This window comes from Bos mutus, chromosome X (genome assembly GCF_027580195.1).
Source record: "Bos mutus isolate GX-2022 chromosome X, NWIPB_WYAK_1.1, whole genome shotgun sequence".
Classification (NCBI taxonomy): Eukaryota; Metazoa; Chordata; class Mammalia; order Artiodactyla; family Bovidae; genus Bos; species Bos mutus.
The window spans coordinates 107,635,199-107,658,822 of record NC_091646.1 but is presented as its reverse complement, the minus strand read 5'-3'; the positions used below and the strand labels follow the sequence as shown (position 1 = coordinate 107,658,822).

At 43.0% G+C, this 23,624-nt stretch overlaps 1 protein-coding gene across 5 annotated transcripts in view; it reads right to left on the bottom strand.

The window, feature by feature from the left end:
• The window catches only part of MID2 (midline 2), a 102,940-nt gene extending 93,580 nt beyond the window's left edge, over nt 1–9,360 (bottom strand). The window contains exons 1-2 of one of the 5 annotated variants that reach the window (XM_070365656.1): nt 9,072–9,360; nt 1,519–2,234 (exon numbers count right to left, since the gene is read on the bottom strand). In XM_070365656.1, coding sequence (XP_070221757.1) covers nt 1,519–2,178 — 660 coding nt within the window. In that variant the 5' untranslated portion in view covers nt 2,179–2,234; nt 9,072–9,360. Of the gene's footprint in view, nt 1–1,518; nt 2,235–7,771; nt 8,202–8,343; nt 8,761–9,071 lie in introns of those variants that run through there. The other 4 variants (XM_070365655.1, XM_070365657.1, XM_070365653.1 and 1 more) reach the window with 4 other exon arrangements.
• Between the last annotated feature and the right edge of the window lie 14,264 nt (nt 9,361–23,624).

The window sequence follows — 23,624 nt, the reverse complement described above, 5'->3', positions numbered from 1 at the left end:
GCTCTAGATCCAGGGAGCTGCAATTCCGAACCCATATGCCACAGTTACTGGAGCCCACTTGCCCTAGAGTCCATCCTATGCAACAACAGAAGCCACCACAATGAGAAGCCCACACAGTGCAACAAAGAGTAGCCCCCACTTGCTGCAACTAGAGAAAAGCTTACACAGCAAGGAAAACCTGGCACAGCCAAAAAAAATTTCTTTAAAAAAAAGCTAATTTCAACAAATTCCAAAAATTTAAAAAAAATTAAAAAGGGGCAAACCATGGTCAGTGTGACTCTCAATATTGTTTTCAATAAATTACAGAATGGAAAGTATATCCTATTCTGAGTATTACTACCCTCACCAACATCATAATTTTTACATAAGCTACAATGACTTTTCCATAGCATGGCAAGAGGGAAATCTCCACTCCCTTATCGCCCTTCTTCCATGCTATCTGGGTGTTCCTTCTAGCTTCGCTTATATATCCAGGTTCTATTTTGGGATAGAAATCTTATTATTTGTTTAAACATTTTATTTTTCCGGAATTTTTGTTAAGTAGTTTCTTAAGAGAAATTGAGCCCCATAGCAGACAGGCAATGGTAATAAAATAATTTGCTGGATCTGACATTTGTTAACATCAACGTGAGGTAGTAGTGCTCTAAAATAGACAGGCACTTAGACTTGCACAAAAATATTATATGGCACGACAACTTCAGAAAACTCTGTCCACTGAACAGGAACTTCCCAGGAAGGGACTGCAGACAAGCACTTTGGTCTGTACCCCACAAAAATGAACACTGGCACAAAATGTGATCCTGGATTAAATATTTTTTGCCTTCAGTTTAAATGTTTACTTCAGTATTTGATGATCCCTCCTGACTTCATAGTACACTGAAGTCCCGTTTTTGTCTATTTGCTTTGTTTTTTAAGGCAGATTTAGAATTAGCTGCCTTGTTAAGGGCTTGGTAGCAATTTGTAGTGGTCAATGCCAAAGCTTTATTTCTCTAGTGTATAACACATACAGTACTGTTCTCCATGAAAACCTCTCACCTACGTAGATACACTCAGACACCTCCACCCACATCTACACAGAGACACACCCAACCTTCCATTGCTATATGCACAATTATGCAAATCAGCACATATGCTAATTGTAATACACCTACACAGGTGCTCACATACTTAAAAGAAGACGTGGAAAGATCATGGCAGAGATATATAGGGTATAATATGTCATCGTCAGAGGAGAGAGGGTGCTGTTTCCCTGGGCAGACTATTAGTGTGGGCCATGGGCTAAATGCCCCAGAACTGGCCAGAGGTGAATGAATGCAAGCAGGTTTGTGCAAAAGATGAAACAGGCTACAGTGAGAGCTTGCAGGTTATAAGGCTATTACTTATGAGAAGAACTTGGAGTTAATTCATTTTTGTCATATAGGAAAAGTGACCGATTTTATTAGGGAACTTGCTGACTGTATATAAAGACTATGTGTAAAGAGATAAAGTTGTATAAGGTGTGTCCTCCAGATCCCTTACCTTGAGCTTCTCAAACCGATCATTCAGGGATGCGACCTGATGGTCTCGGTGACGCCCCACCAGTTTGCATAAGGCACAGATCAATTGGTCATCAGAAACACAGTACATATTCACTTTCTCATTTTCATGGTCCAGGCAGGTGATCCCTCGAAGATGCGTGTCCGGCACTGGTTCCACCAGGCGGTGGCTGGTGAAAGGTTTCTTGTTGGGGTGTGTAGCCCGCAGGCAACGGTCACAGTAAGAGACCTCACAAGTGATGCACGTTTTCACTGCATCCCTTGGCGGGTCCTGCTCACAGAATTGGCACGCAATTCGCTCACTAGACATGGCGCTGCTGGGCCTGTAAGTCCTCTCTCGGCGGCTCTCACTTGGGGAGTTAGGTCCACTGACGGAAGCCTTCTGGAAGCGGTCAATAATGTTCTGCAGAGTCACATTTCTCTTGAGGCCATCCAGGCCCCGGTGGTTCAGTGAGATAACATACCTGCACGTAGGACACTGGAAAGCAGTAATGGGTTCAATGGATTCACCGGAGCTGCAGCTCGAGACCAAGATGCGATGGGCACAGCTGAAGCAGAGGCTGTGAGCACAAGGGAGCAGAAGGGGGTCTTCAAACAACTCTAGGCAGATTGGACAGGTCAATTCAGACTCCAGTGTTTCCATCTTTAGTGAAAATAATCCTGCTGAGGCATTAAGAACCGCAGAGGCTGGGCTTTCACCTGCAAGGAACACAAAGAAGAAATCGTTAAGCATTTCCAAAGGAAATGTGGATGTAACATAATTACACACTAACCCATGGAGGCTTTACAGGCTGGATTCCCCAGGGATGCTGGCCCACTAGGAAAGCGAGTTGGGAATTAATCAGAAAGCTATTCTCCCCCCTTGAAACCTTGTTTTTGACAAATGCCTGGGCTTATTTTCCTGCACTAATAAATAGAAGCTAGTGCCACCTCTGAATCCTGGTTTACTAACTCACATTCCTATTCACAGACCCTCTCCACTGACATCTCTTGTCCTGGACTATGATGCGTCTGAGGCCCTGCCAAATTCTCAATCTCCATTCTCCAGTAGTGTTCTCTATTTTACTTCCAAGCTGCTCCTATTTCACATCTAGTGGAAGGAAAACAAGGCCATATTTCAACCTAACTCTCTGGTTCTTGAAATGATACCATTCTAAGAGGCTGCATAAAAAAAAGAAGAGCTTTCGAAAAATGTAGTTCTCAGTGCAGGATAATTATTTCTTCAGATAGGTGACCTTGAATTATTTCCTATTACCACACATGGAAATTTCTATTCCATACCATTTTTAGCAAACTGAGTTACTAGAGACAAAGAGGAAAACTATTAAAGTATAAAAATTATGGAATTTTGTTGGCTTAAAGTGGGAATCCAATTTATGAAAAGAGAAAGGCATTTTTGATTCTGAATAACTTTTGTTGTTGATCAAAGGATCAATCCAAGAAGAAGATATAACAATTATAAATATATATCCACCCAACATGGGAGCACCATGAGTATGTAAGGCAAATCCTAACAAGTATGAAAGGAGAAATTAACAATAACACAATAATAGTGGGAGACTTTAATACCCCACTCACACTTATGGATAGATCAACTAAACAGAAAATTAACAAGGAAAAAAAAAAAACATGTATCTATAAAGTTCACTAAAGCAAAGCACACAGTAAAATGAGGTATGGCAATAAAAGGCGTTAAATTTATCAAATAAAAAAAAAATAAAGTGCTGAAAAATTAAAGCTGTCAATTCTGTAATAGATATTCATTGAAAGTATCTTTTGAAATGGGGGTGAAAACACCTTCAGAGAAATGAAAGCTAAGGAAGCATGCACGAGCTATAAAAAATGATAAAGTCCTTTATGAATGATGATAATATCAAAACAAAACTTGGAAATACAGGAAGGAGTAAAGAGCACTACGAACAGTCAATACATGGATAAACATTAGAAACTATTCTCTTTTCTTAATTTCTTCATGGTAAACTATCAACATTATATTGTGAAATTTTTCAGAAAAAAAAAAAAGAATATGGTATGACATAGTTCTGTCTTAGATATTATGCAAGTGGGATGAATACTGAAAATAACTAAAGTACCTCATGGTACATATTTTCACTTATAAATTGATTTCATTTAATTGGCTACTTGATAGTGTTATATTAAGCTTCAAGCTGAGTCAAAGATTTCCTTCAGGAAGCAATTCTTTTTAAAAATAGTTATTTATTTGGCTGTGCTAGGTCTTAGTTGTGGCATGTGGGATCTAGTTCCTGACCAGGGATAAAAGATGGGCCTGCATTGGGAGCTTACAGTCTTAGCCACTTTAAAGGAAATCCCAGGAAGCAATTCTTTACTAGTAGCCCTTCCAGGGATCATAATATTTTTCCTCATTAAAAAAAATAACACACGCTAGTAATGGAAAAATAATGAGTTATCCATAATCTTACTACTCCTAAGGATTATCACTATTAATATTCTGGTGTATTCTTTCTCAATCTTTTTTTTATATATGAATATCCATTCATGTATTAACTTTGAAAAACAAATTATCCCTATCATATATAGTTTTGTATCCTGCTTTTCATTCTTGTCCTAAGTATTTTATTTCATTAATATTCTGTATATGTCTTTGAACACATTTCTGATTTTGTCCAAAACATACATTTAAAGAAACAAAAATTTTTTTTTTCAAATAATCAGATACAAGTCAAAAGTCATGGCACATCACCTAAATCCTATTACCCATACTAAACGCCCAATAGAAAAAAAAAAAAAGAAAAAAAACATGAATTTAATTATTCAATTTTGGTTAGATCTAATTATCTCTGAAAAGTCACAGCCAAAACGTATTGTCAATAAATGAATGAATGACTATGGAAAACCTAAAAAAAAAAAAAAAAAAAAAAAAAATGTTGAAATTCTATCCCCTAAAACTTCAGAGTGTGGAAAAAAAAAAAAAAAAAAAAAAAAAAAAAAAAAAAAAAAAAGAATTCTGGACCATAAACCATTTTTCTACCTCTGGCCTGTATACATTCAGACACGTCACAGTCCTGCATTAGCATTATCTCCCACGCCCACGAGTTATATCCCTAACTGTTCAAACTGCAACTACTGGGATTTTCTGTTTCAAGAGGATTTTAGGTTATATAATGAATTTGTTATCAGATCTTTTGGTTTCTGTAAGAGGAAGATCCAGAGACTGGGGCTACTGTTCATCAACTAGAGGAGTCTGACCTGCAGGAAAGAGGCCGAGAGAAAGCCCAAGGTCAGGCAGTCGGAGCTCTGCATGGAGAAAAGATCCCAAGTAGGATAAGTCTTACTAAGGATACTTTGCTAACCCACTTAGGCAGAACCGATATCCTTATTACGAATTCAAGTGAACCCCACATGAAGAAGGGAGTGGTGGGATGTTGGCACATTGCTCAAAATCCCTCTGTCACCCATATTAACCACCTAGTAGTTTGAGCAGCTTACACAGATTTCTAAGGGCAACGCAGGAGCAGGGGGATTGTCAAAAAGACAATCTGTCTGTGGTTATGGAAGAGGGGAAGATGGAAAAAGAAAAACTGTAGAAAGAGCCACAAGCCTCCAGTGCCCACAGAAGACTCTTAACAGTTTTAATTCATGAAAATGGAGAAACATATATTGATCCCTAGAAGAGAGGGGAAATAAAAAGAGGACTAGCAGCCTGCACAGGGGGATCATTGGAGTCGGAATTTCTTGTTGCAACACCACCCATCTGGTCTTCTCACTTGTTAGAATGACCTAACACATTGGTTGAGAAACACTTTTCCAGTCTATTTTTTACACTGCTCAGCAATGAACACAAGGTTTGTTGAGAGACCTGAGATATAGACATTATTAGCACACCACCACCTTGGTACCCAAATTTCACTCATCAAAAAGTGAACAATTGTGAACTGTTGTATATCCATTATCAACGTATTACACATCCTATTTTGATGATGCAATGCTCTAAGTTAACATACTCTGCCTAAGTAAGGAGGTGCTTCACACAGTGCCAATTTCCCACTTTCGTACGGAAGAAAAGAACAAAACTTAATGCTAACTGGAAATGGAACACCCCCTGGCCTCCACCAGCAGCTGAGGCCAATGGCCTAAAAGCTAGGGAGTTACCAAGATCCACAAAGACTGAATGATACACATGAGCAGACACCTCTGAGAACAGCCATTTGAGACACATTCTATGCCTTTGCCCTATCTTCCCTTCCTTTTAGAGATTTCTGTCCCCGTTGGGGGAAGAGAGAACCTGAGAGTGAAGGCAGGACATTCTCTCCTCTTCATCAAGTAGCAAAGGCAATTCCTTGGGCAGTTTCCTTCTCAACTGTCATGGTGTCAGCAGATTTTATGGGAGAAGAGATGAGGGAATGGACAGGTTCACTACTCAGAGCAATTTTTGGATGCAATTATGAGACTCCTTTGGCACTGTTTTAGGACCTACAAGTTGGAGCAAGTTGCCCTGCACTTAGAGGAGGGATTAACTAAACCAATTTCACCTAAATCAATTTGCACTGTTCAGATGATATGTTCATAAAGCAACCAAGCCATTCTGATTTGCAGCAGTACTTCCCAGGGATGGCCTTGCAAGGTGCAACATGCTAGATTAGGAGTCTAGTACTCCTGAAAGTAAATGGGAGGGAAATACTCGCTCCTTCAAGTCTCTAGACTTTACCCCTGCCCTGCACAGCCCCTCCCTGTCCTAATCCAAGAACTGCAAGTACAGAGGTATGCCTTAAACAAACAGGAGGCCAAAATGTAAGGCCCAGTCAGCAGAGGACTCTGCACACTGTAGGTGCTTTTAAGAAACATTGTTGACTCACCACTGCAAGATAATAATCCTGCTTAGACAGCCATGCCTAAAAGTATTTAAGCCACTCTTCAGTAGAAAGTAACTACCTGCCCCCATATGGGCTAAAAATGAGTGAGGTTATGTTTTCAAATGAGTCTGATTCAGATTGTTAGGTTGGAGTACATTAGATGTGATTCAAGCCTTAGTTTAAAATAATCATCATTACTCTGTATACCTTGTTTTATGTACGTTTTCATTCAGTTGCATGTGCACTAAGGGGAAAAAAAAGAAACAGACCTAGGACCACAGGAGGGTAATAGATTTAGCTCCCAAAAGGGTTAATAATGGCAAGTTAGGGTTCCCAGTAAACCAGGGTTCCTACTTACACCCAAACTATTACCTCAATAAAAGGTAAATGAAGTACTTTCTTTGCAAAGTATAATGCTAAGGGTTTATAGAATCCTTTCATCTTCAAAGGACCAAGCCAAGACTCACAATAGCCAGTACACAATATGATGTCTTTCATACAAGTGCATCAACTATGAAAGAAAGGTCACAGGAATGTCCTAAGGCCACAAAGCCAATGCAACAGATTTGAAATGAACTCTCTGATCTCCTTGGCTCCTAGACTTGTATTTCAACCACATAAATCAAGCTGTGTGGAACCATTAGGGGAAATCTAATTCACATTGTATATCTGCATTAATTGATTGGGCAGGAAAATATTAAAACAGCAAAGACTCTTTCCCTCTCAAGGCAGTGATGAGTGGAGTGAAAAGGGGGATGTGAGCATTAGGGGTAACCAGCTGGGGTAAAATGAGAAGTAAGGGAGGGACTCTCCCTATTCAGGGTTCCCCTTCCATTGGAACATTGCCAGAGAACTGATTGGAGTGCTGGAAGGGGACAGAATGGAGGTAAAGGCAGCCCTTATGGCCCACCTTAAGAATCAGAAGAATCAACCCACACACAGTACTTGTCTATTTACATAGCCTCTAATACACTCCTTTATAAGGGCTTCTCTTCAGACACAAACAACCATAACCATCCACCCTCCCCACACTCAGAAATCCTCAAAAAAGGCAAAGCTGGTTCAGAAGCCAGAGGCTGCTTGACAGGGAGCCTGGGAGTGCACAGGACTCCAGGAGACGTGTGGTTCTGGTTGGGAGATTACGGTGGGCAAGTAGGGGTGTGATCACCACGTAGGAAGAAGGCGAGTGAGCGTGAAGGCGGGTAGGGGAATGTGGAAGAGAAAAAGTGAAGAACCCAACGACCCCAGGATCCCAGTGTCCTGCTCTTAAGAAACGCCTCTAAGAAATGTGCTGCACGCGTTATGCTAAGTAACCGAAACCTTATCACCACCAAAAATGTTTCTGTCAATCTACTCCGCTGTTATTTACTTAATTCTTATGAGCCAGGAATGGAAAAACCCCACCTTTCCCGGGTTCCATCGCAGTCTGTCCGGGGGACCTATAAGTTTTCCCTCTCCCCCACTGAGCTGGTTTCACAGCTAGGCCAAAAATAAGGAACCACCCAGACGGAGACTCCAGGATCATTCCCTGGCAGCAAAGGGATTAAGTTTCGCCCGGCCTCCCCGCGGGCAGGGTGTCCTCAGCATCTCTGGCTGCCGCAGCCGCCACAGCCAGGCGGCCGAGGGGCGCCGCCCGGGCCAAGGAGGTGGCCGGCCGCGGGAGCGTGGGAAGGCGGCGGTGCCCTTTCCCAGACTAAAGCCCAGGCTCTCGGAGAGCCGCTCGGGGAGGGGCCCGCGCCCGACCCGGCGGGACTGCGCGGGAGGCCTAGGACCCGCCCCCGCCCTGGACCCCGGAGTGCAAACTCCGTGCCTGGAGGGCAGCGACGGGTGCCCGGGCCCCAGCGGCGCATCGGGGAGCCAGGGCCGGGCCGGGGCGCCCTCCGCCGCCGCCGCCACCTCGAGCCTCGCAGGGCCCCGTCACCCCGCCCCGCCGAGCCCCGGAGCAGCCCTCGGCCCCCGCCGGGCCCCGGCCGCACCTGAGACGCGCGGCCGAGCCCGGGGCCGAGCCCTGCGCCGGTGGTGGCGGTCGGCCCCCGGGGCCGCGGCGAGGGGGCGCGTTTTACCCAGAGCCTTCCCGGCTGCCGGCCATGTCCTCGGCGCGCCCGAGGGCGCCGGGTGCTCGCCTGCCTCCCGCGCAAGCTGGCTCAGGCTCCGGCGCGAGCTCCCCGGCTGCCACTGCTGCCGCCGTTGCCGCCGCCGCTCTAGGCCGCCGCCCGCCTTCGCAGCCGCCGCCGCCGCCGCCGACGCGCAGCAGCCAGGATCCGCCCGCCCGCGCGCCCCGCTGGGGACAGCTCGGCGGCCGCCACGCTACTGCGGCTGGGTCTCCCGAGCCAAACTTAAGAGTTTTCGCTCCTCAGTCCAGGGCAGCACCATGACACCGCGGCAGCACCACACTGTCATTTCCGCCGTCGCAGGGCGTGGGGGGCGGGGGGGGGGGAGAAGGCAATCCCGACGAAAAGGGGGATGGGGTGGGGGCGAAGCGGGCTGGGGCTGCTGCCCCGAGGGAGCGCTGGGAAGGGCCCGGCAGCCGGGGCGCTCGGCCACCTTCCCCGGCTCACCTTCTGCCGCCCCCGCCGCTCCCAGCTCCCCCTGCCCCTCCTCTGGAGGCGCGTTTACATGTTTTCTCCCCTGGCAGGAGTGACCGGAGAAACCTGAGCGAGCAAAGGCAGCGGGTGGGTGGGGTTCGGGTTACTACTGTACCTACCAGCTGATTCCAGCAGCCTTTTCTCCAGCGCCCTGTCATCTTGAAGGAAGACACACGGAGAGGGGCCGGAGCGGGTGTGTGTGTGTGTGTGTGTAAGAGAGCGAGAGCGCCAGCAGAATGTGTGTGAAATGCAGAAGGAAGACTCTGGCCAAACTCTTCTCCCAGCCGCCAAACCCCTGGCCCCCACAAACCCCTAGGTTAGAACAACGAAAGGGCCGTTGCCACCAGCAATGAGCAGAGAGTGCCTAGGTCCAGCGCACAGGTCCTCGGACGAAGCTGCTCAATGTAAAGTTAACTACAGAGTAAAACAAAAATAGTGGAGGAGACAGAAAAGGGCAGACAATTGAAGGAAACCCAACCCCTCTTTCTTTTTACAAAGGGAGAATGGCTGTGTTTTATTGGCCTTGGGCAGAAGTTGTGGAGATGGATTAAAGCCACCAAAATTAAAAAACAAAACCAAAAAAAGGCGGGGGGGGAGAGTGTAGGGCCTCATTTACATATTCAAATCCCTGATGGGCCAAACCAGAGGGTCTTTAATAAGAGGACAATGGGACAGATGTTAGCTATATACAGGTATTCAATGTCCCTAATAAGCTAATTGGTCCGGCTGAAACCCAGAAGCGTTCATTGGTCTGGAGTCCGCCCGTGGGCTGACCTGTCATTGGCTCAGAGACCACCGCCCCACTCCCCGAGGACGGTGGGAGAGGGAAGGAGGAGGAGGCCCCAGAGGAAATTCTGTATCTCACATAGGGAAATGACGGGGATTTTTTAAAAAGGCAAGATGAAGGGGAAAGGAGTTTTAAAATGGGAGGAAAGAACCCCCTCTCTCATAGGTCTTCCATTACCTTCGGTGGGAACGAGTCCAGAAAAATTAAGGTAATTCTGGGTGTATCCCATCAGGGAACCAATAGTAATTAGCCAACACCCCTGTTAAACAATGTGCAAGAGAGCACTGAGGTGGAAAGGAAGGCAAAAATCACAACCAAGCTATCCTGATGAAAGTCTGGCCCTAAGAGAAGTAAAAGTTAATGAGTCACAGCAAAAACACAAGCAAAAATAAAGCTAAACTAGACAAGAGGGACTACATTGAACTTAAAAACTTATGTGCAGCAGTGAAAAGGCAAAAATAGAAAATATTTGCAAACCACGTATCTGGTAAGAGATTAATAGGTAAAGAACTCCTACAATCCAATAACAAAGTAAATATCACGATTAAAAAATGGGCAAAGGACTCAAATAGACATTTCTCCAAAGAAGATAAACAAATGGCCAATAAGCATATGAAAAGATGCTCAGCATCGCTAATCATCAGGGAAATGCAAACCAAAACCACAATAAGATATTATCTCACACTCATTAGGCTGACAAGTATTTAAAATAAAACAGAAAATAGTAATTGTTGGTAAGGATGTGGAGAAATTGGAACACTGTTCGCAGTTGGTAGGAATGTAAAGTGGTGCAACTGCTATGGAAAACAGTGAGGAGGTTCCTCAAAAAATTAAAAATAGAACTACCATGTGATTCAGCAATTCCACTTCTGGAAATATATCTGAAAGAATTGAAAGCAGACTCTCAAAGAGATATTTGCACCCCCACGTTTATTGCAGCATTATTCACCATAGCAAGAAGTGAAAGCAACTTAAATATCCATGGAGAGATGAATGGATAAAGAAAATGTGGCATATACACTCAGGGTATGTATACTGAATATGGCATATACAAAAAAAGAGGGAAATCAGCCTTAAAAAAGAGAGAAATCCTGCCATAGACTATGACATGGATGAACCTTGAAGATAATATTCTAAGTGAAATAAGCCAGTCACAAAAGGAGAAACACTGTATGATGCCACTTACAGGAGGTACCTAAAGTAGTCAGACTCATAGAAACAGAAAGTAGAATCATGCACTCCAGGGGCTAGGGGGAAGGGGAGGAGAATTGTTTTGTGGATGTGGGGTTTCAATCAAGCAGGACTGAGGTCAGGGGTTCTGGGGAATCTGTTGCGTGAAGCTGTGCATGTGGTTGTATTGTACACTTAGAAATTGCTGAGAGGGTGAATTGTATGTTATATGCTTTTTGTCACAATAAAAAATTAATTTAAAAAATTGAGTCAGAATTAAAATAGTCCTAGCATAGCAGAAGAGTGTATATGTAAGAATTGTGTGTATATATATGTATTATATATATTTACATACTGCAGATATTAAGTGAAAAGAGCAAGCTGTTTATGGTTTGCTACTACTATGTAAAAAAGGAGGGAAGGTATATATGTCCATCCATGTATGCTTATAGGAGTTTTCCTGGTGGCTCAGATGATAAAGAAGCTGCCTGCAATACAAGAGACATGGGGTTTGATCCCTGGGTCAGGAAGATCCCCTGGAGAAGGAAATGGCATCCCATTCTAGCCTGGAGGATCCCATGGACAGAGGAGCCTGGCAGGCTATAGTCCATGGGGGTAACAAAGAGTCAGACACGTCTGACTGGCTAACATTTTCACTTTCATTTATGCTTACATGTGTATAGACTTCAGTAAAGATACCTAAGAAACTGATTGCCTAGCTCCCTGGGAGTTAAGCATTTATGATTAGTAACACTGTGAATGTACTCAATATCACTAAATTATACACTCAAAAATGATAACAAAGGTAATTTTTACATTATGTATATTTTAATACAATAAAAAAATTTTTTAATTAAAAGAATGAAAAGGTATATATAACAGGTAGAGATTATTGAATTTGTGTAAGAAAGTAGATGTATGTATATGCCAGTAAAGGCATAGAATGTAACAAGGAAGCACAGTATAAAATAGCAAGAGCCGAGAATTGTGGTGGATGTTGAGGGGATTGTTCAGGTTTGAGTCTATATATTTTATCACTGTTTGAATATTCTACAATGAGAATTTCTTTTGTAGTAAAACAAAATTTAAGGTATGTCTTCAAAAAACCCAAAGTTGAGTCAGAAGTCAATTGATCCCTGAGAATTCTTTAACCTCACTTGATATGATCCCTACTGAGAGCTGAAGAATTTTCTGAAACGTGAAGAAGCAACCACTTTTATCACGGACACACCAGAACCAAGCTAGCTGCTCTTGGCTGAACTGTCGCTTAAAGGAAACTTGCTTTTAATGGCTTTTATCATTCTTCAGAAATCACCTTTCCTTCACTTTTTTAAAATTAATTTTTATTGGAGTATAGCTGATTTTCTTTATAGTCCAACTCTCATTGGAGAAGACTCTTGAGAGTCCCTTGGACTGCAAGGAGATCCAACCAGTCCATTCTAAAGTAGATCAGTCCTGGGTGTTCATTGGAAGGATTGATGTTGAAGCTGAAACTCCAATACTTTGGCCACCTGATGCGAAGAACTGACTCATTCAGTCCATGGGATTCTCCAGGCCAGAATACTGGAGTGGGTAGCCTTTCCCTTCTCCAGGGGATCTTCCCAACCCAGGTCTCCTGCTTTGTGGGCAGATTCATTACCAGCTGAGCCACAAGGGAAGGCCAAGAATACTGGAGTGGGTAGCCTATCCCTTCTCCAGCAGATCTTTCTGACCCAGGGATTGAACCAGGGTCTCCTGCACTGCAGGCAGATTCTTTACCAACTGACCTATCAGGGAAGCCCAAACAGCAGGTCCTTCTTCGTTATCTATTTTATACATGTGTGCATGCTAAATCACTTCAGTTGTGTCTGACTCTTTGTGACCCTATGGACTGTACCCTCCAAACTCCTCTACCCATGGGATTCTCCAGGCAAGAATGCTGGAGTGGTTTGCAATGCCCTCCCTCCTCTAGCAGATCTTCCAGACCCAGGGATCTGACCTGCGTCTCTTATGTCTCCTGCATTGCCAGGTAGATTCTTTACCACTTGCACCACCTGGGAAGCCCTATTTTATACATGAAAAGTGAAAGTGAAGTCGCTCAGTGTCAGACTCTTTGTGACCCCGTGGACTGTAGCCCATCAGGCTCCTCCATCCATGGAATTGTCTAGGCAAGAGTGCTGGAGTGGGTTGCCATTTCCTTCTTCAGGGGATCTCCCTGACCCAGGGATCAAACCCGGGTCTCCTGCATTGCAGGCAGACACTTTACCGTCTGAGCCACCAGGGAAGTTATTTTATACATAGTGGTTTGTACATCCCTACTCACTTCTTCCCTTTGTATCCATATGTTTGTTCTCTACATATGTGTCTCTGTTTCTGCTTTGCAAAATAAGTTCATCTGTACTAACTTTCTAGATTCCAAATATAAGTGATATTATATGGTATTTGTCTCTCTGACTTACTTCATTGTGTATGACTTTAATAGTCTTACCCAAGCGTCCAGTGCTTTAAAACTGGTCTCCGGCTTACCAGAGCTCTATACAGAGTGCCCCAACCCCATCAGATGGTCAATACTGAAATCAGATTGATTATATTATTTGCAACCAAAGATGGAGAAGCTCTATACAGTCAGCAAAAACAAGACAGGGTGCTGACTGTGGCACAGATCATGAACTCCTTATTGCTAGATTCAGACTGAAATTGAAGAAAGTAGGGAAAACCACTAGACCATTCAGGTATGACCTAAATCAAATCCCTTACGATTATACAGTGGAAGTGACAAATAGATTCAAGGGATTAGATCTGATAGAGTACCTCAAGAACTAGGGATGGAGGTTTGTGACATTGTACACGAAGCAGTGATCAAAACTATCCCCCCAGAAAAAGAAATGCAAAAGGTAAAATGGTTGTCTGAGAAGGCCTTACAAATAGCTGAGGAAAGAAGAGAACTGAAAGGCAAAGGAGAAAAGGAAAGATATACCCATTTGAATGCAGAGTTCCAAAGAATAGCAAGGAAAGATAAGAAAGCCTTCCTCAGTGATCAATGAAAGAAATAGAGGAAAACAATACAATAGGAAAGACTAGAGATCTCTTCAAGAAAATTAGAGATACAAGGGAACATTTCATGCAAAGATGGGCTCAATAAAGGACAGAAATGGTATGGACCTAACAGAAGCAGAAGATATTAAGAAGAGGTGTTAAGAATACACAGATGCATGCATGCTAAGTCACTTCAGTCAGTTGTGTCCAACTCTGTGCAACCCCGCAGACGGCACCCCACCAGACTCCTTTGTCCACAGGATTCTCTAGGCAAGAATACTGGAGTGGGTTGCCATTTCCTTCTCCTAGAATACACAGAAGGGTTATACAAAAAACATCTTCATGACCCAGATAACCACGATGGTGTGATCACTCACCTAGAGCCAGACATCCTGGAATGCAAAGTTAAGTGGGGCTTAAGAAGCATCACTACGAACAAAGCTAGTGGAGGTGATGGAAATCCAGTTAAGCTATTTCAAATACTAAAAGATGATGCTGTGAAAGTGCTGCACTCAATATGCCAGCAAATTTGGAAAACTCAGCAGTGGCCACAGGACTGGAAAAATTCAATTTTCATCCCAATGTCAAAGTAAGGCAATGCCAAAGAATGCTCAAACTACCGCACAATTGCACTCATCTCACATGCTAGAAAAATAATGCTCAAAATCCTCCAAGCCAGGCTTCAACAGTATGTGAACTGTGAACTCCGATGTTCAAGCTGGTTTTAGAAACGGCAGAGGAACCAGAGATCAAATTGCCAACATCTGCTGGATCATTGAAAAAGTAAAAGAGTTCCAGAAAACATCAACTTCTGCTTTATTGACTACGCCAAAGCTTTGACTGAGTGAATCACAACAAACTGTGGAAAATTCTTAAGGAGATGGGAATACCAGACCAACTGACCTGCCTCCTGAGAAATCTGTATGCAGGTCAAGAAGCAACAGTTAGAACTGGACATGGAACAACAGACTGGTTCCAAATCAGGAAAGGAGTACATCAAGGCTGTATATTGTCACCCTGCTTATTTAACTTATATGCAGAGTACATCATGCAAAATGCCAGGCTGGATGAAGCACAAGCTGGAATCAAGATTGTTCGGGGAAATATCAATAACCTCAGATATGCAGATGACACCACTCTTATGGCAGAAAGCAAAGAAGAACTAAAGAGCCTCTTGATGAGAGTGAAAGAGGAGAGTAAAAAAGGTGGCTTAAAACTCAACATTCAGAAAACTAGATCACGGCATCCAGTCCCATCACTTCATGGCAAATAGGTGGGGAAACAGTGAGAGACTTTATTTTCTTGGACTCCAAAATCACTGCAGATGGTGACTGCAGCCATGAAATTAAAAGACACTTGCTCCTTGGAAGAAAAACTATGACCAACCTAGGCAGCATATTAAAAAGCAGAGACTTTACTTTGCCAACAAAGGTCCATATAGTCAAAGCTATGGTTTTTCCAGTAGTCATGTATGGATGTGAGAATTGGACTATAAAGAAGCTGAGCGCCAAAGAATTGATGCTTTTGAACTGTGGTGTTGGAGAAGACTCGAGACTCCCTTGGACTGCAAGGAGATCCAACCAGTCCATCCTAAGGGAAATCAGTCCTGAATATTCACTGGGAGGACTGATGCTGAAGCCGAAACTCCAATACTTTGGCTACCTGATACGAAGAACTGACTCATTGGAAAAGACCTTGATGCTGGGAAAGACTGAAGGCGGGAGGAGAAGGGGATGACAGAGGATGAGATGGTTGGATGGCATCACCGACTTGATGGACATGAGTAAGCTCTGGGAGTAGGTGATGGACAGGGAGGCCTGGTGTGCTGCAGTCCATGGGGTCAACAAGAGTCGGACACGACTGAGTGACTGAACTGAAATGACTTACTTCATTGTGTATGACTTTAGTAGTCTTACCTAAGCATCCAGCGCTTTCAAACTGGTCTCTGGCTTACCAGAGCTCTATACAGAGTGCCCCAATTCCCTCTTCCCTCCCCAGACAGCAGCCCATATTCTGAATCTTTCCTATTTCCTCCTCAAAACTTAAAACTGCTTCTGGGTTGCTTTCACAAAGGACCTTACTGATAAAGGATTTCAGTCAACTAATTTGAGCTAAATGTTAACTTCATTTCTCTCTCTGTTAGTAATGTTTTAATTTTAACGGAGGGCTTCCATGTATTAAAGCAATGACTAATAGTGTGGGTGGGTGTGAATGGGGGTGTGGAGATTTCACTAATCACATCCCATAAGCAGCCAGTTTGAAAATATCTCCACTTTCAGTGGTTTTATGCAAATTATCCCTGTAAATGTATTAGAGTAAATGTTTTGTGTCTGGCAGGAGATGCAAAATCGGCTGGGATTATGTGATGAAATTATTTGTCTGTAATTATTTAATGGTTACCTTTGTATATAGCATGTGTTGATCCTATTAGCAAAAGAAATCCAGCCCATGGGAAAAAAATGACATCTGACAAATTCTGCTTGAGGTGTTTAATTGAATTAAGCTGAGGCAGACTCAGGACACCACAGTCCTAGAGGATGAATGGGACAGCTCATAGGCTCTTTTTTTCCTAACTACAAATAGGGGGGCAGGGTAGGCGGAGGAATGCTCAAGATACTTTCCACAGAGAGAAGCACAGAGCCCAGTCTGTTTCAGAAGGAAAAAATCACAGAAGGGAGATTTTGTTGCACAAGAGCATTGTTGCTTCTGCAGAAGGGAACCTTCATACTGCTCTCAAAAGAAGTGGCTAGTTGTCTGAAATCCAGAAGTTGACTGAAGGCTTTTCTAACCAGTGAGCTCTTAACAAGATGGTGAGAAGAAAAGTACTTTGGCATGGGTTCATCTATAGGACATTGTTCTAAAACGAGTTGTGAACATGCCACGTTCAAATAAATACATTCCCAGTATGGAGAAATGGCATGCTCCTAGCCCTTCTTATTCACCTTTGAACTCTATTCTGGTATTGCTTTCATTAATTTTGAATTTATTTGAATTATTCTGTTTGTTACAATAAATATATCTGTTTGAAATCTATGGTACATTGGTAATGAGTTTTAATTAGCCTTTAGGACCAAGCCTAAAACTTGAGGCTCACCATGCTTTCCTAACCAGCTCACCAGGTCACTTACAATCTAGTAGTGTCTATGACTCCATGTCCTCCAAGTTTTGCTCCCATTTCCAATGGGCTCTGTTGCTTCCTCCTGCTGCTCTTCAACCTCTGAAGGCTGGTGTGACCCAAGCCTTGGTCCTTGGCTCTGTTCTAGTCCTACATTCACTTCCTAGGTGACCTCTTCTAGTCCTGTTTTAAGTACAATCCCCACGTTAGCTCTCCAGCTCAGACCTCTCCCCTGAGTTTAGACTTGCTTTTCCACCTGACTATTTCATGTCTTCACGTGGTTGCCTCATGGACAGCACTAACCTTTTTTCTTTTGGGCTGCACTGAGTCTTGGTTGCTGCTCTGGCTTTTCTCTAGTTGTGGCGAGCGGGAGCCACTCTCTAGTTTCAGTGCACAGGCTTCTCATTGTGGTGGCTTCTCTTGTTGTGGAGCACCGGCTCTAGGGCACACAGGCTTCAGTAGTTGCAGCTCCCTGGCTCTATAGCACAGGTTCAGTAGTTGTGGCACATGGGCTTAGCATGTGGGATCCTCCTGGACCATGGATCGAACGCATGTCCCCTGCATTGCAATGTGGATTCTTTACCACAGAGCCAACAGGGAAGCCCAGCACTAACTTAATGTTACCAAAAGAGACCCCCTTGGTTTTTATTACTCCCCAACTCAGTCAATGACACCACCCAATTGCTTAAACCAGACCCTGGGATATTATCCTTGATGCTCTCCTCTCCCCAACACTCAATGTTCAATCCATCATCAAGTCTTACTTTGGTCTCCCCTCCTCTACTTCTGGGGAGCCCTGGTGGCTCAGCGGTAAAGAATGTGCCTGCAGTACAGGTGACACAGAAGACGGGTTTGATCCCTGGGTCAGGAAGATCCCCTGGAGAAGGAAATGGCAACACCACTCCAGTATTTTTGCCTGGGAAATCCCACAGACAGAAGAGCCTGGTGGTCTATAGTCCATAGGGTCACAAAAGAGTCAGACACAACTTAGTGACTAAACAACTTCTTTTGTCCTCTTACAATCACTTAAAATTGCTCTTTTAAAAGTGATCAGATTTTACTTTCTTCTCTCTGGCCATTTCTTGACGTAGTCTCTAAGACTTGGCATTAGCTGGCCCTTATCTACCTCTCCCACTTCATCCTGTTATACTCTTGCCCTTACAATCCAAACACACTAGCCTTCTGACACCCCTTGAACCACAAGCTCTTGGCCACCCAAAAAACTTTGCATGTACTCTCCCTCTGCTGGAGTGCTCTCCCTGGCAGTCTTCACATGGCTGTTCTACTTCCTTCTTCTGTGTTATACATCACCTACTCCAAGAAGCCTTCCCTGATTACCCCATCTAAAGTAACCTTTTCACATTTTTCTCTAATATAACACCCTCCAGGACACTTACTTCTAGGTAAATTTACCATGTGTGTTTATTATATTTCCCCCACCATGCACACGCACGTGCACACGCACACACACACACAGACCACACACAAGCATATATATTCCATGAGAACAAGAACTTTGTCTCTATCACTGGTGCCTCTCCAACAACTAGAACAGTACCTAGCTCATAGTAGGTGCTCATATTTGATGGATGGATGGATGGCAAAGAACAGGAAAGAGTGCAGTCCAGAGATGACTTTCATCACACTGATTCAGATTTACTCCCATCTTCCATCTGCAATGAGAATATCACACGGAAAGGATCTCTTAGCAGAAATTTATAGCAGATTCATGCAAAGAGACCAGACACATTTCTCTGTGCCTCAACTGCCTAAATGCCAGCAATTTTCAAACTGACTCAAGAAACGCTAGTGTCCCTCAGGGTATTAACTGGTGTTCCGAGAAAAATGAATTTGATCAAGTAAGTTTAGGAAACGTTGCACATCAAATCTCTCTCTCAGAGACTCAGCATACATTAGCATATTAAGGCTTTAAGAAGTCTTGCCAGAAATAAAACCTATTTTAGCTTTGCTTAGCATTTTCCAGATATATTTGACCCTGGAACTTTCATGTTTTACTCACTTATTTATATCCCACAGGATACTAGCATCTCTCAAAATACAATTTTGGAAATATTGTCACAGATATAGACATAGATAAATATGTATAGATATAGAGATGGGCTTCCCTTGTCTATAAATAAATATCTATAAATGTCTATAAATATATATACTGGATATTAATCAGAGTTTACTTCAGGAACCAGAGATCAAATTGCCAACATCTATTGGATCATAGAAAAAAGCAAGAGAGTTCCAGAAAAAAACATCTACTTCTGTTTTATTGACTATGCCAAAGCCTTTGACTGTGTGGATCACAACAAACTGTGGAAAATTCTTAAGGAGATGGGAATACCAGACCACCTGACCTGCCTCCTGAGAAATCTGCATGCAGGTCAAGAAGCAACAGTTAGAACTGGACATGGAACAACAGACTGGTTCCAAATCAAGAAAGGAGTACATCAAGGCTGTATATTGTCACCCTGCTTATTTAACTTATATGCAGAGTACATCATGCAAAATGCCAGGCTGGATGAAGCACAAGCTGGAATCAAGATTGCCGGGAAAAATATCAATAACCTCAGATATGCAAATGACACCACCCTTATGGCAGAAAGCAAAGAACTAAAGAGCCTCTTGATGAAAGTGAAAGAGGAGAGTGAAAAAGGTGGCTTAAAACTCAACATTCAGAAAACTAGATCACGGCATCCAGTCCCATCACTTCATGGCAAATAGGTGGGGAAACAATGGAAACAGATGTTTTATTTTCTTGGGCTCCAAAATCACTGCAGATGGTGACTGCAGCCATGAAGTTAAAAGATGCTTGTTTCTTGGAAGAAAGGCTATGACCAACCTAGACAGCATATTAAAAAGCAGAGATATTACTTTGCCAACAAAGTCTGTCTAGTCAAAGCTATTGTTTTTCCAGTAGTCATGTATGGATGTGAGAGTTGGACTATAAAGAAAGCTGAGCACCAAAGAATTGATGCTTTTAACTGTGGTGTTGGAGAAGACTCTTGAGAGTCCCTTGGACTGCAAGGAGATCCAACCAGTCAATCCTAAAGGAAATCAGTCCTGAATATTCATTGGAAGGACTGATGCTGAAGCCAAAACTCCAATACTTTGGCCACCTGATGTGAAGAACTAACTCACTGGAAAAGACCCTGATGCTGGGAAAGATTGAAGGTGGGAGAAGGGGATGACAGAGGATGAGATGGTTGTATGGTATCACCGACTTGATGGACATGAGTTTGAGTAAGCTCTGGGAGTTGGTGATGGACAGGGAAGCCTGGCGTGCTGTAGCCCATGGGGTTGCAAAGAATAGGACATGACTGAGCGACTGAACTGAACTGAACTGACTTCAGGTCCATGACCATAAATTCCAATTCAAAAATAACAGTGAAATGAAGTTGAATGGGATTCAAGTTTAAAATAAAGCAGCAGTTGGAGATAGTGCTTTCTGTTACTATCAACTGGCCTGCAATGGGTTAACAGTGCTGCTTTAAATATGTTCAAATCTTCTAGCCTGGAGGAATTACTCCCTAGGCAATGAGAATGTGCAAGTATAATCAAAGAACCACTGTCAGTGATCATTGGGAAATCATACACATGGGAGAAGTATCAGTATCAGATCCTCAAAGATTGGAGATGAGGGGCTTTCAAAGGAGGAAAGGTAGTAGATTCTAAAACCTACAGACCAGTATGGACTTAATGTGGATCCAGGATAAGATTCATTATCATTCATTCCTCTAACCCATTTCAGTACTTCTTTCTGTTCCTTGTAGCTCAGCTGGTAAAGAATCCGCCTGCAATGCAGGAGATCTGGGTTCGATCCCTGGGTTGGGAAGAGCCCCTGGAGAAGGGAAAGGCTACCTACTCCAATACTCTGGCCTGGAGAATTCCATGGACTGTATAGTTCATGGGGTTGAAAAGAGTCAGACACAACTGAGCAACTTTAACTTTTCTGTTCCTTGAACCCTCCAAGCTTATCCCTGAGTACGGCCTTTGCATTTGCTATTCCTTTTGCTTAGAGCAGGGGTGGACAAACTTCTTCTCTAATGAGCAAAATAGTAAATGTTTTTGGCTTTTGGGCCATATGGTCTCTGTCGCAACTACTCAGCTCTGAGCAAAAGCAGCCACAGATGATGCGTAAAGAATCAAACTTTATTTACAAAAACAGGCTATGGTCCAGATTTGGCCCAAGGGTCATCTTTGGTCTACCTAGAGTGTCCTTTGCCAGGATTGTTATAATAAATACCTTTTTGTTCAAATTCAACTCAAACATCCTTTTCTCAGGGTACACCATGCAAAGCAGCTGTGCATTTACTTGCTTTCAAATCATTCAATTTTAATTATTTCCATTGCACCCATCACTAACTTGTATTTTTTTGTTTATTTGCTTGTCCCCATGTGCCCACACACAACAGAATAACTGACACGTATTGAGCTCTTTTGATGTACCAGACACTGTTCAAAGCATTTTACGTGTATTGGCTCTTTTAATCTTAATAATAATCTCAGAGCAATAATCCTTATTTTCCCCATTTTATAGATGAAGAAACCAGGGCTGAGAGATTAAGTAATTTATCCATAGTCACATAGTTTAGCAGGTAGTGTTTCCAGGATTTAGACCCAGGCTTATAAGCATTATGCTACTGTGATATTGTGATTTATAATAAGAAATATATATTTGGCTTTCCTCCTTGTTCCTGGCACAGAGCTCCTAAAACTTTCAGAATTTCCTAAGTGATGAGAGTAAAAAACGTGTTTTTCTTATGTTAATGAGGTGAATTTTGGATCAAACCCAAGGTAGGATGCTGGTTGCCAGGGGACCTCCAGGGAGGGGAGGGGCTGGAGGTTGAGTTAGCCAATGGCCAGTGATTTAAATCAATGATTCCTGTGTAATGAAGCTTCCATAAAGATCCAAACGACAAGGTTTGGAGAGCTTCCAGGCTGATGAACGTATTTTTTTATAGTACAATTGCTTTACAACATTATGTTAGTTTCTGCTGTACAACGAAATGAATCACTATATGTATACATATATCCCCTCCCTCTTGAACCTCCCCTCTCCACCCATCTAGGTGGTGAACACATGTTGATGCTGGGAGATTGGGCACACAGAAAGGGCTTGGAAACTTGGTGTCCCTTCCCAAATACCTTGTGCTATGCATCTCTTCCATCTAGCTGTTTCTAAGATTATATCTTTTAATAATAAACTGGTCATCTAGTAAGTAAAATGTTTCTCTGAGTTCTAGGAGCCAAAGTAGTAAATTAGCCAAACTCAAGGAGGGGGTCATTGGAACCTCAAATCTCTAGCCAATGGGTCAGAAGTACAGGCAACCACCTGGTATTGTCATTGGCATCTAAAGGGCAAAGGGCGTCTTGTAGGGCTGAGCCCTTAACCTATGGGACCTGACACTTATGTCCAGGTGGATAGTGCCAGAATTGAGTTGAATTGTAGCATACCCAGCTGGTGTGGGAAAATTGCCTGGTGGTATGGGGAAAACCCCTGACACTCATAGGAATTGGAGTCAGTATCATACTACAGTGTATCTCAATTACAAGCTCCATGAGAGCAGAGTTTTTCTTTTTTTCTGTCTGGTTTACTAATGATGAGCCTAGAACAGAGCCTAGCGGAATGCTTGGTGTTAAGTGTTCAATAGATATTTGTCCATTTAAAAATTCTAGAATGCTCAGATTATTAAAGTGAGATGTTCTTACTAAGAATAAGTCAAAGTAACCTAATTTTCTCCTTTGATGAAGCTGATCATTAGGGAGAATAAGCAAATGGAATTTTGGATTTTTTTTGGATTTTAACAAAGAATTAAATAAGTTCTTTTCAGGAACCCTTATTTTACTAAACCTTTCAGTGTCATTTAACACTGCTGCTCATTTCTTTCTTCTTTGTGGTTTCCATGACACCATACTTTCCTTGTTCCCTTCACACCTCTATGACTATTCTTACTTGTTCTTTAATGTGATGCTCCTCCCCCATCAACATGTAGGTGTGTTGACCAGGATTTCCTCCTTGGTCCTTGGTTCTTTCCACTTTTTGAATGTTCCCAGATGGTCCCATCCACTCTCATTGTTTTCATTTTTATCTTTGTTCTGATGACACTCATATCTATATCTCCAGGCCAGAACTTTGTTTCAAGTCTGAAAATCCTGCAGGTACTTCAATTTGAACATGTCCAAAACGAAACTCAGTATCCCCCAAGTCCATTCTTTTTCTTATAATCCCTGTCTTATTGGATGGCATCACCCAGTCACTCCCACACCAGAAACCTGAAAGTCATTTTTGCCTCCTCACTCCCACTCACCTCCCCCATAGCTAAACCCTGACTGAATCTTGACAATTTTCCTTCTCAAATATTTCTCAGCTCATCACACACCTGGTAGTTGTCTCCCCAATTCCAGTTTTGACCCTATCCAGCTCTCCACACAGCCACCCGAATTAGCTTTTTAAATTGCAAATAAGATCATGTAACAGGCTTCCCACATGGCACAGTGGTAAAGAATCTGTCTGCCAATGCAGGAGACACAAGAGACCCTGGTTTGATTCCCGCGTTGGAAAGTTCCCCTAGA